The 18,355-nt window shown below is 33.7% G+C and overlaps 1 protein-coding gene across 3 annotated transcripts in view; it reads right to left on the bottom strand.

Annotated features, from left to right (window-relative positions):
* Nucleotides 1–18,355, bottom strand: part of LOC118196029 (prolyl 4-hydroxylase subunit alpha-1-like) — a 100,665-nt gene that overhangs the window by 45,878 nt on the left and 36,432 nt on the right. For all 3 annotated transcript variants that reach the window (XM_035367389.2, XM_035367392.2, XM_035367391.2), the window contains exons 3-4: nucleotides 3,082–3,233; nucleotides 1,485–1,637 (exon numbers count right to left, since the gene is read on the bottom strand). In XM_035367389.2, the coding sequence (XP_035223280.1) occupies nucleotides 1,485–1,637; nucleotides 3,082–3,233 (305 nt within the window). The remainder of the gene's footprint in view (nucleotides 1–1,484; nucleotides 1,638–3,081; nucleotides 3,234–18,355) is intronic.

Raw genomic sequence — 18,355 nt, 5'->3', positions numbered from 1 at the left:
TCATGAAAATTAGAAGTTAAATCACCAAATTACAAAAGCATTTAATAATTTTAAGTATCAGATTTAGTACGATTTCTTTCTAGAAAATTCAATAGCCTTTTGATATGCTTCTGCTAAACACATAAAAAAATTCATTTTAATAAAAAGAGTAATATATAACATCACCATTATTTTTAGATAGAACTTCATCATAATAGGCGAGGGGAGAAAGGAAAAAGAGCGATAAGAAACAGAATGCTAGAGATCGAATGTATATAACATGTCTGACAAAAAGAAAGGGGTGAAAAAAAATCAAGCGTTCCATAACCAAAAAACCTATCGAAAGCATACGAACTTTGTAAGCATACGAACCAGGCTTCGGTAGGAAAACACAGTAGGCCAAAAAATGGCTTTAAGCTATGCGCGGCAGTATTTTTAGATTATGTTTTGGGTGGAAGCTTTCTGTTCTAAAAATTTGTAGAAATCTCTTTTGATAAATAGTTATTTCTATAAAATTTGAAAGTATCTAGAAATATCGAAGACAAAGCTGCAAGGCATCGTCAAATGTCGGTACGATTGTTTTTGTGTAAAAAATTTAAAAAAAATTAACTTTTTTCTTTTTTATGAAAACTCACTTTCAAAGAAACTCTAAATTATATTAATTACGAATTTTTTCTTCGGCGTGGTCCGTTTTTTAAGTTATACTGAAATTTTACATTCCAAATTAATGCAAAACAAAATACTAAATTTTTTCTTCCATCAAGCTTGACTGTTATTAATTGTGCGGTTAGATTCACCTTAATGCCATTTCGAACGGAGTTTCTCATATAGGTGTCAAAATATCCCTTTTACATTTTAGTAAGGCCATTGATAATCAACTCTCTCTAATCCTTTAAATGCGCAATAAGATTTCCGTTGCAAAGTAGGCAATAACTTCCACTTCCACTTCCTCTTTACACCTTCCTGTGTGAATAGCGTAGGAATCGGTTTTTACATAATACTGATATATTCGAATTCCCGTAGTATTTCAGGTAGTTTGCATTATTTGACTTTGCCGTATTTTTTGTTAGTCCCTTGCTTCCAAAAGGTATATATTTGTACTATCTCATGGGAAGTATAATGCGATATTATAGAAATATACTTATAAAATTACACTGAAAGCAAGTGAGTATATGTTTATCAGTTCACAAAGTGGTTTGTAAATTTCAAATAATTTTCATTTTAAAAAGGATACCTTCCAAAAGAGATGCATTTACAGCTGACTAATAAAGAAAATGAGTAGTGTATTTAATAAAGCAATGTACATATAACCTACAATACCTGGGAACTAAAACATCTGATTTCCAAACTTATATTGCTTTCGCTTAAGAACAAGGAACTATATTTATAAATATTAAGCAAGAACGCTGTCCAAGTTTCGAATCGTCTCACACTGCATCAACTCTTACCCAGAGACCGCAAGTAAAAAGGAAAAGAAAGAAAGAGAGAGAGAAAAGGAAACTTACCAGACAGTGGTAAGCCATTTGTCTCTCCTTTAAGTATGCCTTCAGACAGTGGTGAAGTCTCTAGTGCGTAGGTTTGTTGAACTCGCAACAGTGCTTTAGCTGCTCCTGAAACGTCATCTTGATCCGGGAACACTGCACTGTTTATGCTCATATCTAATAGAATATATTAATACTTTATTTAAACTTTTTTTGACAATAACATATTAACAAAATCTGTTCTTAATTATGACAAGTAAGATTGTCTTACGAAGCATAGGATTCAGTTACCGAAACCTTTCCTGTGAACGGAAAGAAGGCTTGATTTTGTAATAGATTTCCAATGTTCTCTTCAGTCTCCACTCTACCTATATGTACTTGTAGAATCTATTAGACTTTTTAAGTGGGAAACAAGAAGAACCATCGATACCTTCACCGCGATTCGAACACCGAATCTTCTGATTGCTAGCCGGACATGATTCCAATCACACTACGAAAACACACGGTGAAGAAGGGAAAAATTTCTTATATTGTCTTCTTTATATTCCCTTACATTATCTTTATATTGTTTTCTTATATTCCTTATAAGAAAATTCCTCATATTGTCCCCTATTCTTTATATATATATATAACTCCCTATTTATTTTATTATTCCCCATATTTTTATTAATTTTTATATTTCTGTATTGTGCCCTATCTTTCGCAGTAAACCACTGAGGAAATTAGAGATTAGTGTCATACTTGCGCCGGAAAGGCACATAGTAATGAGAGAGAGAAATCTTTATTATCTTTTAGAGGACTCGAAAAAATACAGTTCAGTTTTAAACAAGAGAGTTTGAAAAATATAGTGAATTTGATTGGGTTATAGGGAGACTAGAAACTCTGCGATTTCTGTTTTGTTTCAAGAAGAAGAAACATCTGAGCTAAAATCATTTGAATTTTTCCAATTCCGGTTAGAGAAGTCCCATCGTAAGAGTCTTACATTTGACAATTATATTTTAGCTCAGCTGTACATTGCTTTTCTCTTCCAACTCAACCACACTAAAAAATTGTACGAATTTAGCTAGTATTTAAAACGACTTAGTGGGCGTCATGATTAGCAATTAGAAGCTAGCCTGCCAAATTGCGTAACAGTATTCTAGTGACCATTAGTGTTTGTCCTTTCCTTGTTACTTGACTTAGTACATAGCAGAACTTAGAGCCGACATCGCAGTCACAATGTTCCATTTAATTTACTTAGCCTAAGACTACGATTTGGTGACAGCCTTCTATTTAAAGCTCCTTCAGCCCCTCTGATTGGATCTCTTTGACTGATTTGTGACTACATAGAATTTAATAGTGTTCTAAGTCGCAGAACCTCAAGTGGTAGTGTAGGTTTTGTTATTGTCTATGAGCTGTGCTTTATAATAAATATTGTAGTTACTAATGATTTTTTTCTTTCGTATTATTTTTTATACTGAAACTTACTCTATTCGAGCTATAAAGCATCTATAATGGCACATCCAGTCAGTTATTGAGCTAAATGAGCTGTATCTCAAAGTTTAGAAAAGAGCTGAGATTAAAAAGGTAACTCTTGTCTTTGTTTCATTGCTGCAAATAGTACGAAGGCATATGTACTTACCATTTTTCGGGAGCTCGAACATGATTTTCTTTGTTTCATCCCAATCGGTTGAAAGCTTCTTTATTAAGACAAATGCATTAATTGGATTCGATATGAACTCTTGAAAATTGGCACTGGATTCTCTTAACAAATAACTGTAGGCTTCTTTTAATCTGTTTTAGATGAAAAGTTATAATACTATAAACTGTATGAAATGAAATGATATAACTTCATTTTGCAATTATATTTCAAGGGATTCCTAGGACATAAACAATTCTTTCTGAAATTTTCAACAGTATTTATAGATTCAATTATATTTCTCAAAATAAATACAAGCTAAATAAATATGAAGAGGCATTTTAGAGATATAGTCTACTCCATTCGAACAGCAATGAATCAGATTCTTGTCTAATATTTTTACTATGTATCTTACAAATCCCTTTTATCATTGTGTAAATCGAACATCTTTATTTAAATAATTCTTTCCAAATTTCCAAAGTATATTCCAAAAATTTTCTTACGTACCTACTGAAAAGTTGCTTTTTACAATTTTCATTTTTCTGCTATTAGCAAGGAATAAAAGTTTTAATTTAACATGTCCCAATTCTTAATATTTGCTTACTGTTAAAAAAAAATCATTAAGAGTTGATGGAAGTTTTCCATGCTAAACCTTCCTTTTATTTAAAAACATATATTACAGTTTTGTAGGTAAAAACGGCACTTTTAAAACTAGAAACAAATCTTTCTTTTCTCATATGCGTTATTATACGTACATATACCATTGTTAATATTAAAGTAAATTTTAAATTAAACTTGCATTTTTAATGTATTATAGCAATATATTGTAAATGTTATAATAATTTTTTGTGATTATTTTCAAATTTTTGTTCCCGTAAGCTTCTTAATTTGGCAGAAAGTATTGTTATGTTTTTATTTAATAATGTGTTTTTATTTTATAAAGCTTCAAATTATATAATTAATGCAACTAAAAACAAGGACATGGCCTAATGGATAAACTATCTGAATGCTGAAAGTCATCTTACAATTCAAGAACCGGCTACAGAACGAACTAGCTACATGGTGCTTTCTTGCGTATCATTTTGACAGTAGTATTTATGAAAAAAGAATGTTATTCATAATAATTTTGGGAAAAAAGTACATTTTTTGCAGTTTGGTCAAGCTTATCGGTATCATCCATAGCTTGCTCTAAAGCAGTGGGGGCCAAACTTATGAAGCTTCTGAACTTCTGCGCCATTTTCAAATCCTACTGTGAGCTACCAACCAAAAGAACTACAAATGTTTTTTTAAAAACCTTATATATTTCATTGGCTATAAACTTATATTCCTAGTGAATATGAAACCAATTCTAATTAAACTGTATATAACAAAAAGAAACTGAATTTGAATTGTACTAAGAAAGAAAATGAAATGTAGTTACTAATGAATAACTAATGTAATGACAGTTTTTTTATCAGCTTATTAACTTTAATCAGAAGGATGGAATTTTTGTTTTGTCATCAACAAGTTTTTTAGTCTTGAGAGTGGTTGCCAATCGAATACAACTGTCCAAGTGTTCATCAGTGAGTTTGTTTGTGTGCTTATTTTTAATAAATTTCATATTGAAAAAAAGAAATCTTACACAGATAGGCAGAGCCAAATATTGCCTTCTCTTTGAAACAAACCTGCACCCAAACTGGGTATTTTTCTTTAGGAACAAGAGGTCAAATATTTTCAGAGCTTGAAGAAAACGATTTTACAGATATATCATCTTGAAAATCAATCAGTTCCAACTCTACTGCAGCTTTATCTTCTTGAAAATCAAAATGCTCCATAACACAAGTAGAGAATTCGTCATCATTAATCTCTATAAAAGGCGATTTAATGAACAATTGAAATCCTTTTGAAATTTTGGAAGTAATTTTTGCATTCTTACAAACTGATGCACGTATATAGCACAGTAAACACACGCATTTGTTCTTTACCTCGGTAAAGAAGTAATCGGTTTCTTGTTCCGAATGAAAGTGATAAGTTTTTAGCTTTTTGCTTGAAGACGCTATGGTTAGAACAGACCTAGCTTGGTACCAATGAGTAAATCAAACTATTCAAGTTATCAAATGTCTAATATACGCACGAAAAACATAACGTGCACAACCCTCATGCGTATATAATCAACTGCGAGATGATACTAACAATGGTAGTTGTGCGGGAGAAACAAGCAGTTGTCGTCGCCGTCAGCTTAGTGGAGGAATCAAGGTTAGCCAACCGGAACGTTAACGCGATCTGTCTGCAGTTACATTTAATATGCCTAAAAAGTCAATATGAGAAGCTTAAAAATTATTTCCTGGAATGCAAATGGCTTAAATAACAAAAAGGATGAATTGGGTGATCTTATTCTTGAATTGGAACCGGATGTTCTGTTAATACAAGAGTCTCAATTACAACCTGAAAACAAAGTACTTTATGCAAATTATGCTACTTTCAGATCTGACAGAACTACAGGGCGAGGAGGTGAAATTATTACTTTCGTTAAAAGGAGTATACAGCATCAACTTAAACAAAACCAATCTACTTCTTTTGAGAGTAATTCTATTGAAATTGAAATTGAATCTAACAAATTCATAATCTCCAATATTTATATTCCACCGAATCATAGACCAATTATGGCTGAAATTAAATATCTCTTGGACTCTAATTATCCCTCTCTTGTAGGTGGCGATTTTAATGAGAAACATCAATGTTGGAATCCTGGTGCAAGCAATAGAAAAGATACTGAAATTTTCAATTTGATCCAGGATAAAAATTATGTTATACATGCTCCTGATGAACCAACACATTTTGGTTACCATAGCTCCTCCATCATTGAGTTTTTTCTTTCAAATAACCTCATTTACAATAGTCAAACTTCTGCTTTCCTGCTGTATCTTCTGATCATAATCCTACCTTGCTTGAAATTAATATCAACTGCTTCCTTCCTGCATTAGGTTGCAGCATTGGAATTACCAACTTGAATAAATATTCTCAAATTATGACAGAAACTATACCAGGAAATCCTTGCATTAGCAGTAAAGAAGCCTTAGACACGGAAATTCAAAATTTTAACAACAGTGTTGAACCAGCTTTAAGTTCTGCTACCAATAAATTCATCAGTAATCACCCTTTTCTTCCTCTTCCGAATAACATCAGGCAAAATATTAAATATAAAAATCGCATCCGGAAATTATGGCAAGCTACTAGAGACCCAAGAATTAAAGCTCACTTAAACGCTCTTCAAAGGACCATTAAAAAAGACATCAGGGAATTTAAATCTCAACGGAGCAACTTCTCAAACACTCTTGCTACTGAAGACAATTCCCTCTATGACATTGCTCGTAAATTCAAAAAGCCTTTCAAGCAGATTCCTCCACTTCATGGTTACAATGGACTTGTTTATTCTGATGAAGATAAAGCCAATACTTTCGCTGACATTCTTGAAGATACCTTTACTCCCAATGCTTCCCCATATGATAATGATCATATCACCAAAAGTCAATACACAGTATATTCTTTCCTTAATAGCCCTGGACCACCTCTTTCTTGCTTCTCCGAGAATTGTTGCGGATTTTATTACCTCTTTAAAAACTAAAAAAGCTGCTGGATGTGATGGCATTTCTTCCAAAGCACTCAAGCATCTTCCAATTAATGCAATTACGTGCTTAACTAAATAATTAACTCAGTTATCAAGCTCTCTACTTCTTAAAAGTATGGAAACATGCAGTTGTTGTTGTCTTCCCTAAGACTCATCAAAGTTCTACTTTTCCTCAAAATTATCGGCCTATCAGTTTACTTAGTCAAATTTCTAAAATTGCTGAAAAAATTATTCTGTTTTATATCAATCGAATCATGCCTCCTAGCTCTTATACTCCTGATGAACAATTTGGATTCAGACATCTGTACAGCACCAATCATCAGCTTCTCCGCGTTATCAATTACATTACTGATGGATTCAATTGCAAATTTCCTACCGGCGCAATTTTAGTAGATATTGCCAAAGCCTTTGACAGAGTGTGGCACCAAGGACTTATATTCAAACTAATTCAGCTCAATTTTCCGAACCACTTTATTCGACTTTTTGCCTCTTACCTCAGAAATCGAACTTTTGCTGTCAAAGTTGGAAACACCCTCTCAACTACTAGAAATATTACTGCAGGTGTCCCTCAAGGCTCCGTTCTCTCTCCTTTTCTTTACAATATTTATACTCAAGACATTTCAAAAGAATCTCATATTACTATCGCCTTATTTGCCGACGATACCGCTATCCTACCTCAAGCTCCAAGCATCAATTCTATACAAATTTTTCTACAAAACTATTTGGAGCTTCTTGAAAACTGGATGACGCTGTAGAGAATTGCCGTTAACACTGACAAGACCAAAGCCATTATTTTTAGAAAAGGACAAACAAACTTCCTTCCGTCTAATCCCATCTTCTTTGACGACGAAATTCAGTAGACGGATCAAGTGAAGTATCTCGGAGTCATACTTGACAAAACACTCACTTTTTGGCAACATTTACACGAAACTGTCAGGAAATTCAATATCTCAATAGCTACTATGCGTCCTCTCCTCGGCAGACATAGCAATCTGACTATCAACAATAAGCTTATTTTATACAAGTTCATCCTTAGACCTACTTTACTTTACGCCAGTCCGGTATGGGGACACTCCGCTAAAACTCTCATAAAAAAGATCCAAGTTATTCAAAATAAAACCCTTCGTGAAATTATTAATGCACCCTGGTTAATCCCAAATTCATATATTCACAGAGATCTTCAAATTGATTCTATACAAAATTATATCAAAAAACTTGCAACAAATTTTTTCCTTTCTCTACTATTACATCCAAACAGCTGTATCAGCTCTTTGCGATGCTCATCTTTTCCTAGAGCAAAACACAAATATCCTTCGGATATTCTAACCTAACATTTTGTTAATTATTTTAAATACCTACTACCTTACTGATTCAACTTATTTTCACATTGCTGGTCTATTTTCGTTCATTTCATCTTTTTTCGCCGACTGATGGTGGCTAAGTGAAATATCGCGTTCTACCATCTTGATTCTTCATATTTTTCTTTTCTTGTTCCAGACATTCTTTTATCTGATGCAGAGTAAAAGCGCGCTCTCGCGCGCTATCACTGTCTTTCCATTCGACACAAGCAAGCACCGAAAATGTCCCTGCGAGTTTCTAGTAGCTCGCGATCGACGATTTGCAAATTACTACTCTAAAGTAATCCCACTATGAAGGCAAGTGGTATTTAATCTGCTGTACTTGGTCACAAAAAAGGAGCTCAGCCTTTGTTATGTATTATTAAGGTATCAAACTTGAAAATAATAAGAATAAAGTAAATAGCGAGTTAACTTGCCGACAGAGAAGATAAAGACCCGATACGACACGACAGCTACAGGTTATAGATTCAACGAAGACGATAAATTTCATAATGGAATCCGATTCGACGGAAAGGACTTAGTCCTAAACAACCTAGGACGCTCCTTACACAGTCCCAAATAGGCTGAACGACGTCATAGTTTCAATGCTCAAGTCATCAAATTCTAAGCCTTAACTCGATCATTCCGACAGCATAGCTCCCCACTATGGCCCACTAGTACGTAATCCACGTAGTTTATCTATAGTATATTATAATCGTTGTCCTCTTCGTATACAAATTTGTAAATTCATGGATTTAATTATTGATTTACTATTTAATTTGGTTTATGCAATTTATTGAAATTTTTATTTTAGTACTGTATTGATTTTCCTTAGTTTTAAGTACGTCTTCCTGTCCAGGGGTTGTACTGCCCGGTACGTGCATTCCTTCAGAGGCAGCAACGCTAGAAATTCTGAAGATACGTAAATAATTTAGTGAAGGTGTAAATAATTTAGTGAAGGTATAAAAAATTGTAGTACCTTTCGTATAATGTAACATGAAAATGTAAAGAAGTGAAGCTTTTCCGGAAAAACAAGAATACAGGGGCAAGTCTATTTAACATTGAGTGAATGGCTATCTCGCTAAACTGGCGAGATATATATGATTTTTGGCGACTAATTTTTGCCTCTAGATTTGGCGAGAAATCGCAAAAGCTGCCAAGCTAGGCGAAATTTTGGTTCAGTCCCTGGATAACCGCAATTGATACTGTAACCGAATACATGTAATTCATCTCTATATGTAACCTAACCGTATCCAGGCTTTATACTTAACTTTAACCGTATATGCCTTCCAGTAATTTCTAGAAGTGAAAGATACTAGAGGATTTCATTTTCTCGGAAGTAAGTGTAAAGTATATCTTCTTCTAATTCCTAAAATGGACTGCACCAGGAAAGAGAATAGTGTGGATTTTCAATCAAGGTTCGAAACGGGAACTGCGTTCGAATACAGTGGAAAATTACAACGAATATTTCGGAAGACCTTTTGAAATTGCTTTTATTCTATATTTAGTATAAGGATAGCTAAGATGTCACGACGTCGTCTAGGATTGTTTACCACTCTTCAGAAAGCTTTGGAATATTTACAACAATTATCTGAAAATGATTCAGAAGATGATGATAATGATGACAGTGTTTTGATTTGAATAGCGAAGATGAATACCTGCCTGCTAATGAACAAAATTCGAATTCAGATGAAGAAAATGAAAGTGATAATGACTCTGGAATTGCCTTAACAATCGCTGGACCTTTTCATCGCAATAATAATGATCATTTTACAGATAAAAAAGAAACAAATTCTAAGAAAAGACGCATACACACAAGAAAATCCGAAAAGAAATCAGCAGTAACATTCAAAGTTGGAAATAATGAAGTTGGCAAAGATGGGACAGTTTGAAATGTCGTACAATTAGAAACAAATGATAAAGGAAGAAAAGTAAAATATTTTGAAGGAAGTTCGGGGCCGAAGACCACATGGTAAACTCAGTATTATAGACAACAATCCCTCAAGTGCTTGGAGACTTTTCATAGATGAAGGGATATTGAAGTATATAAAGAAATGCACTGCAGTTGAAGCTCATCGACAGATTCATGAAAATGAATGGAATATATCAGTAGAAGAAATGGATGCTTTTATAGCAATTTTATATGCATGGGGTTATATATTGTGCAAAAGAACTTGAACTGGAATTTGAATAAATTTGGAATCAAGTTCTGGTTAGCCGCAGATGTTGACTCAAAATATCTAATAAATGGATTCCCGTATCTTGGAAAAGATAACCAAAGTGTATCTAACGTTTCTCTTTCTGAACATGCAGTACTGCGACTATGAAGTCCATATGAAAACAAAGGTAGAAATGCAACTGCAGATAATTTTTTCACTAAGCAGAAGCTTGCAGAGGTATTGAAATTCAAAAACGCCAGCCTTGTAGGAACTGTAAAATGCTGAAGAAGAGAAATACCGGTCTCTGTAAAAATGTCAAAATCCGCATTGCATGCGACTATGGTACTAACACATAAAGACATCAGTCTAACTATTTATCAAGGGGGAAATGATAGAAATGTTTTGTTGCTAAGTAGTCTTCATCCAAATGTAGAAATTATAGATAGTCCCAAACAATTACCTGATACAATTGCTTACTACAACGCTAGTAAATTCGGTGTAGACGTGATTGACCAAACGGCAGTGAAGTATATTGTCAAGTCTGCTTTAGGTGTTTTCCGTTTAGGGTCAAACTGACCCGCACCATGGTTCTAGGTATATAAGTACCGTGGTTCTAGTGTTAACACTATTAGAAATTTGAAGTGGTAACTACTGATTGTGCTCTATACTGAGAAGATCTGTACGAATACTTTTGTGGAAAGCTCCAGAACTGTAGAGTGTTTATTTCGAGAAGGCAAATTTTATCAAGCTATCATCGATTCTGTGCGCATTCAATCCAAAGCGGAACTGTACGCCTGGAGAAATACCTTATTTTATAAAGGTTTAATATTTTATTCTTACACCGAACACCTGGCAGACATGAAATTTCAATATTTTTTTATAAAACTATACATTAAATTGCCCTTTTCATATGAATACGCATGGGTGTGCTTTAGTAAAACGTAGCTCTGTAAAGATCTAACTGTAAAACAAATTAGTTGAGTTACCTACATGAATAAAGTACCTTTCTTTTTTAAAAAAGAAAAAATTTCCCTTTATTTTTTTTATCGTTCAAAACATAAAAAATGTATTGCCCGAATTCTACCGAATTATTTTAGAAATTGCAGTTGGCCAATAATAAAAGGAAATCGGCTTTCCTAAATCAAATGTCAGAACATAAGTTTTTCAGAAAACACAAATTAAAAGTCACATATTAAAAGTCAGCAAAGTTTAAAAAGAGAATCTAATGGACATTTAGATATATTTTCCTTTCATATTATTCATTTACGCCCTCATAAATTTCATTTAATATCGCTTTACTATTCTTCGAAGAAATAAAATCCGTCTAATTTCATAATACATGTGAGCAGATTTCGGCAGAAAAGTTTTATCGTGAACTTTGCCACAGGACTTTAATACTTGGCAAAATTTTATAACTTGACCAGGCGAGTCTTTTCTTCTTGGACTACGCCAGAAGACAATATTTTAGCTATTATATTTAAAGCTATTATATTTTAAGAAATTTAGAGCTATTATATTTGCAGTTTAAAAAGTCAAAACAATGTAGGTAATTAACTTTCTTGTTAATAATATATCATAAAAATGTTCTAGTTTCATTTCTTCTGGATTTTCCATGAAAGCAATTTCAATGATAACCACAACAATCTAACTAATCATAACTCTTTTAAACTTGTGTTTCGAATATTATAAGAGAGTTAAACAGAATATCCACTTTTAACAATGCTACTAAGCCATAAACATTAGAGACTTTGAATCTGATGGTGCGTAAAACTGATTTCTGAAGCTATATTTGGTTTCATTGAGTTTGTTATAAAAATGTTCTTCGTTTTTCTAGCAAAACTCGCATATTTTTTACTACCAACACCAGTTTTCAATTTTTTGGTGTACGTTTTTATATGCGTCATTATTATAATCTTCCTTTCCGATGAGACAGAAAACCACAATCAAACAACTGGCGAAGAAAACAGTATTGAACAGGAAGAACTCAGTGTAGATTCGGGTAAGAAAGCTTTTAATGATGATTTTGCTGATTCGGATAATGACAGAAATGCACTCGATATTAACCCAGCTGATTTTCATACAGAAAAAAACCTTTAAATAACGATTCAACTGAATGCACTAATAATGTATCTACCAACCGCTGTTATAAAACGCAAATGGATGCTGATTTATCTAATCTTTTAAGTCGAAATAATATAGTAGAACAAATATTTAAACTGGATAAACTCACTTTGGATGATCCTAATAAACAATTTAATGCTGATTTTATCGATTCCAGTATTGATACAAATATAGTTGATCACGATTTAGATTATACTGATTCCCCTATTAATACAAATATGCTTGATCACGATTTACATCATACTGATTCCCCTATTGATATAAATACAGTTGATCAGGATTTAGATCATACTAATTCCCCTATTGATACAAATACAGTTGATCAGGATTTAGATCATACTGATTCCCCTATTGATACAAATATATTTGATCACGATTTAGGATATTTTGATTACCCTATTGATACAAATATAGTTGATCACGATTTAAATAACATTGGTTTCCCTGCTGATGCAAACATAGTTGATCAGGATATAGAATATATTGATTCCCCTTTAGATACAAATATAGTTGATCAGGAATTACATTATACTCATTCCCCTGTTGATGCAAATATAGTTGATCAGGATTTAGATTATATTGATTCCTCTGTTGATACAAATATATTTGATCACTATTTAGATCCTCCTGATTCCCCTATTGATGCAAATATATTTGATTATGATTTAGACTAAACTGTTTCCCCTATTGATACAAATCCAGCTCATTATGGTTTAGATTATAGTGATAAAAAAAGTAATGCTGGTGATTTTAATCTTAGAACAGAAGTGAATAATGAATTTCATAATACTCTAAGTGCAAAAAGACAAGCGGACAATAATGCTGGCGAACAAACCTTTAAACTGGACGAAATCAGATTGGACGACATTGATAAACAATTTAGTGCCGACTTTATCGATTCCCTCTTGATACAAATATGTTTGAAACTTCCGCATTCCAATATGTATCTGAAACCAATTCGAGATAGTCTAATTCGAAAACGACACGTTGAAAGCTATTCCTGAAGCTACGTCTTTAGCTGAAGAATAGACACCCGTCCTTCCACCGAAAACTCGTAAAAGCTTCAGCCTCTCAAAACTGAGGAAGAGATTACTGCGATGCTTCTGCATTAAAAAAAATTTAAATTCAGCACAAATTAAAACGTCAGCAAACACTGGCGTATTTTGTACTTCCAACACCAGTTTTTAATTTCTTGGTTTACGTTTTTATATGCGTCATTATAATATTCTACCTTTCCGACGGAACCGAAAACAACATACAAACAACTGTCGAAGAAAACAATATTAAACAGGAATAACTCAGTTTAGATTCGGGTAAGAAAGATTTTAATGAAGATTTTACTGATTCGGATAATGACAGTATTCCAATATGTATCTGAAACCAATTCGAGATAGTCTACTTCGAAAACGAGTAGTTGAAAGCTATTCCTGAAGCTACGTCTTTAGCTGAAGAATAGACACCCGTCCTTCCACCGAAAACTCGTAAAAGCTTCAGGCTCTCAAAACTGAGGAAGAGATTACTGCGATGCTTCTGCATTAAAAAAAATTAAAAGTCAGCACAAATTAAAACGTCAGCAAACACTTGCGTATTTTGTACTTCCAACAGCAGTTTTTAATTTCTTGGTTTACGTTTTTATATTCGTCATTATAATATTCTACCATTCCGACGGAACCGAAAACAACATACAAACAACTGTCGAAGAAAACAATATTAAACAGGAATATCTCAGTTTAGATTCGGGTAAGAAAGATTTTAATGAAGATTTTACTGATTCGGATAATGACAGTATTCCAATATGTATCTGAAACCAATTCGAGATAGTCTACTTCGAAAACGAGTCGTTGAAAGCTATTCCTGAAGCTACGTCTTTAGCTGAAGAATAGACACCCGTCCTTCCACCGAAAACTCGTAAAAGCTTCAGGCTCTCAAAATTGAGGAAGAGATTACTGCGATGCTTCTGCATTAAAAAAAATTAAAAGTCAGCACAAATTAAAACGTCAGCAAACACTGGCGTATTTTGTACTTCCAACACCAGTTTTTAATTTCTTGGTTTACGTTTTTATATGCGTCATTATAATATTCTACCTTTCCGACGGAACCGAAAACAACATACAAACAACTGTCGAAGAAAACAATATTAAACAGGAATAATCCAGTTTAGATTCGGGTAAGAAAGATTTTAATGAAGATTTTACTGATTCGGATAATGACAGTATTCCAATATGTATCTGAAACCAATTCGAGATAGTCTACTTCGAAAACGACTCGTTGAAAGCTATTCATGAAGCTACGTCTTTAGCTGAAGAATAGACACCCGTCCTTCCACCGAAAACTCGTAAAAGCTTCAGCCTCTCAAAACTGAGGAAGAGATTACTGCGATGCTTCTGCATTAAAAAAAATTAAAAGTCAGCACAAATTAAAACGTCAGCAAACACTGGCGTATTTTGTACTTCCAACACCAGTTTTTAATTTCTTGGTTTACGTTTTTATATTCGTCATTATAATATTCTACCTTTCCGACGGAACCGAAAACAACATACAAACACCTGTCGAAGAAAACAATATTAAACAGGAATAACTCAGTTTAGATTTGGGTAAGAAAGATTTTAATGAAGATTTTACTGATTCGGATAATGACAGTATTCCAATATGTATCTGAAAGCAATTCGAGATAGTCTAATTCGAAAACGACTCGTTGAAAGCTATTCCTGAAGCTACGTCTTTAGCTGAAGATTAGACACCCGTCCTTCCACCGAAAACTCGTAAAAGCTTCAGCCACTCAAAACTGAGGAAGAGATTATTGCGATGCTTCTGCATTAAAAAAAATTAAAAGTCGGCACAAATTAAAACGTCAGCAAACACTGGCGTATTTTGTACTTCCAACAGCAGTTTTTAATTTCTTGGTTTACGTTTTTATATAAGTCATTATAATATTCTACCTTTCCGACGGAACCGAAAACAACATACAAACACCTGTCGAAGAAAACAATATTAAACAGGAATAACTCAGTTTAGATTCGGGTAAGAAAGATTTTAATGAAGATTTTACTGAATCGGATAATGACAGTATTCCAATATATATCTGAAACCAATTCGAGATAGTCTACTTCGAAAACGACTCGTTGGAAGCTATTTCTGAAGCTACGTCTTTAGCTGAAGAATAGACACCCGTCCTTCCACCGAAAACTCGTAAAAGCTTCAGCCTCTCAAAACTGAGGAAGAGATTACTGCGATGCTTCTGCATTAAAAAAAAATTAAAAGTCAGCACAAATTAAAACGTCAGCAAACACTGGCGTATTTTGTACTTCCAACACCAGTTTTTAATTTCTTGGTTTACGTTTTTATATAAGTCATTATAATATTCTACCTTTCTGACGGAACCGAAAACAACATACAAACACCTGTCGAAGAAAACAATATTAAACAGGAATAACTCAGTTCAGATTCGGGTAAGAAAGATTTTAATGAAGATTTTACTGAATCGGATAATGACAGTATTCCAATATGTATCTGAAACCAATTCGAGATAGTCTACTTCGAAAACGACTCGTTGGAAACTATTCCTGAAGCTACGTCTTTAGCTGAAGAATAGACACCCGTCCTTCCACCGAAAACTCGTAAAAGCTTCAGCCTCTCAAAACTGAGGAAGAGATTACTGCGATGCTTCCGCATTAAAAAAAAAATTAAAAGTCAGCACAAATTAAAACGTCAGCAAACACTGGCGTATTTTGTACTTCCAACACCAGTTTTTAATTTCTTGGTTTACGTTTTTATATTCGTCATTATAATATTCTACCTTTCCGACGGAACCGAAAACAACATACAAACAACTGTCGAAGAAAACAATATTAAACAGGAATAACCCAGTTTAGATTCGGGTAAGAAAGATTTTAATGAAGATTTTACTGATTCGGATAATGACAGTATTCCAATATGTATCTGAAACCAATTCGAGATAGTCTACTTCGAAAACGACTCGTTGGAAGCTATTCATGAAGCTACGTCTTTAGCTGAAGAATAGACACCCGTCCTTCCACCGAAAACTCGTAAAAGCTTCAGCCTCTCAAAACTGAGGAAGAGATTACTGCGATGCTTCCGCATTAAAAAAAAAATTAAAAGTCAGCACAAATTAAAACGTCAGCAAACACTGGCGTATTTTGTACTTCCAACACCAGTTTTTAATTTCTTGGTTTACGTTTTTATATGCGTCATTATAATATTCTACATTTCCGACGGAACCGAAAACAACATACAAACAACTGTCGAAGAAAACAATATTAAACAGGAATAACCCAGTTTAGATTCGGGTAAGAAAGATTTTAATGAAGATTTTACTGATTCGGATAATGACAGTATTCCAATATGTATCTGAAACCAATTCGAGATAGTCTACTTCGAAAACGACTCGTTGGAAGCTATTCATGAAGCTACGTCTTTAGCTGAAGAATAGACACCCGTCCTTCCACCGAAAACTCGTAAAAGCTTCAGCCTCTCAAAACTGAGGAAGAGATTACTGCGATGCTTCCGCATTAAAAAAAAAATTAAAAGTCAGCACAAATTAAAACGTCAGCAAACACTGGCGTATTTTGTACTTCCAACACCAGTTTTTAATTTCTTGGTTTACGTTTTTATATGCGTCATTATAATATTCTACATTTCCGACGGAACCGAAAACAACATACAAACAACTGTCGAAGAAAACAATATTAAACAGGAATAACTCAGTTTAGATTCGGGTAAGAAAGATTTTAATGAAGATTTTACTGAATCGGATAATGACAGTATTCCAATATGTATCTGAAACCAATTCGAGATAGTCTACTTCGAAAACGACTCGTTGGAAGCTATTCCTGAAGCTACGTCTTTAGCTGAAGAATAGACACCCGTCCTTCCACCGAAAACTCGTAAAAGCTTCAGCCTCTCAAAACTGAGGAAGAGATTACTGCGATGCTTCTGCATTAAAAAAAAATTAAAAGTCAGCACAAATTAAAACGTCAGCAAACACTGGCGTATTTTGTACTTCCAACACCAGTTTTTAATTTCTTGGTTTACGTTTTTATATGCGTCATTATAATATTCTACATTTCCGACGGAACCGAAAACAACATACAAACAACTGTCGAAGAAAACAATATTAAACAGGAATAACTCAGTTTAGATTCGGGTAAGAAAGATTTTAATGAAGATTTTACTGAATCGGATAATGACAGTATTCCAATATGTATCTGAAACCAATTCGAGATAGTCTACTTCGAAAACGACTCGTTGGAAGCTATTCATGAAGCTACGTCTTTAGCTGAAGAATAGACACCCGTCCTTCCACCGAAAACTCGTAAAAGCTTCAGCCTCTCAAAACTGAGGAAGAGATTACTGCGATGCTTCTGCATTAAAAAAAAATTAAAAGTCAGCACAAATTAAAACGTCAGCAAACACTGGCGTATTTTGTACTTCCAACACCAGTTTTTAATTTCTTGGTTTACGTTTTTATATAAGTCATTATAATATTCTACCTTTCCGACGGAACCGAAAACAACATACAAACACCTGTCGAAGAAAACAATATTAAACAGGAATAACTCAGTTTAGATTCGGGTAAGAAAGATTTTAATGAAGATTTTAGTGAATCGGATAATGACAGTATTCCAATATGTATCTGAAACCAATTCGAGATAGTCTACTTCGAAAACGACTCGTTGGAAACTATTCCTGAAGCTACGTCTTTAGCTGAAGAATAGACACCCGTCCTTCCACCGAAAACTCGTAAAAGCTTCAGCCTCTCAAAACTGAGGAAGAGATTACTGCGATGCTTCTGCATTAAAAAAAAAATTAAAAGTCAGCACAAATTAAAACGTCAGCAAACACTGGCGTATTTTGTACTTCCAACACCAGTTTTTAATTTCTTGGTTTACGTTTTTATATTCGTCATTATAATATTCTACCTTTCCGACGGAACCGAAAACAACATACAAACAACTGTCGAAGAAAACAATATTAAACAGGAATAACCCAGTTTAGATTCGGGTAAGAAAGATTTTAATGAAGATTTTACTGAT

This window comes from Stegodyphus dumicola, chromosome 2 (genome assembly GCF_044657685.1).
Source record: "Stegodyphus dumicola isolate Sdum_Otavi_A_Nest chromosome 2, ASM4465768v1".
Taxonomy (NCBI): Eukaryota; Metazoa; Arthropoda; class Arachnida; order Araneae; family Eresidae; genus Stegodyphus; species Stegodyphus dumicola.
This window is presented reverse-complemented; position numbering and strand designations above follow the sequence as displayed.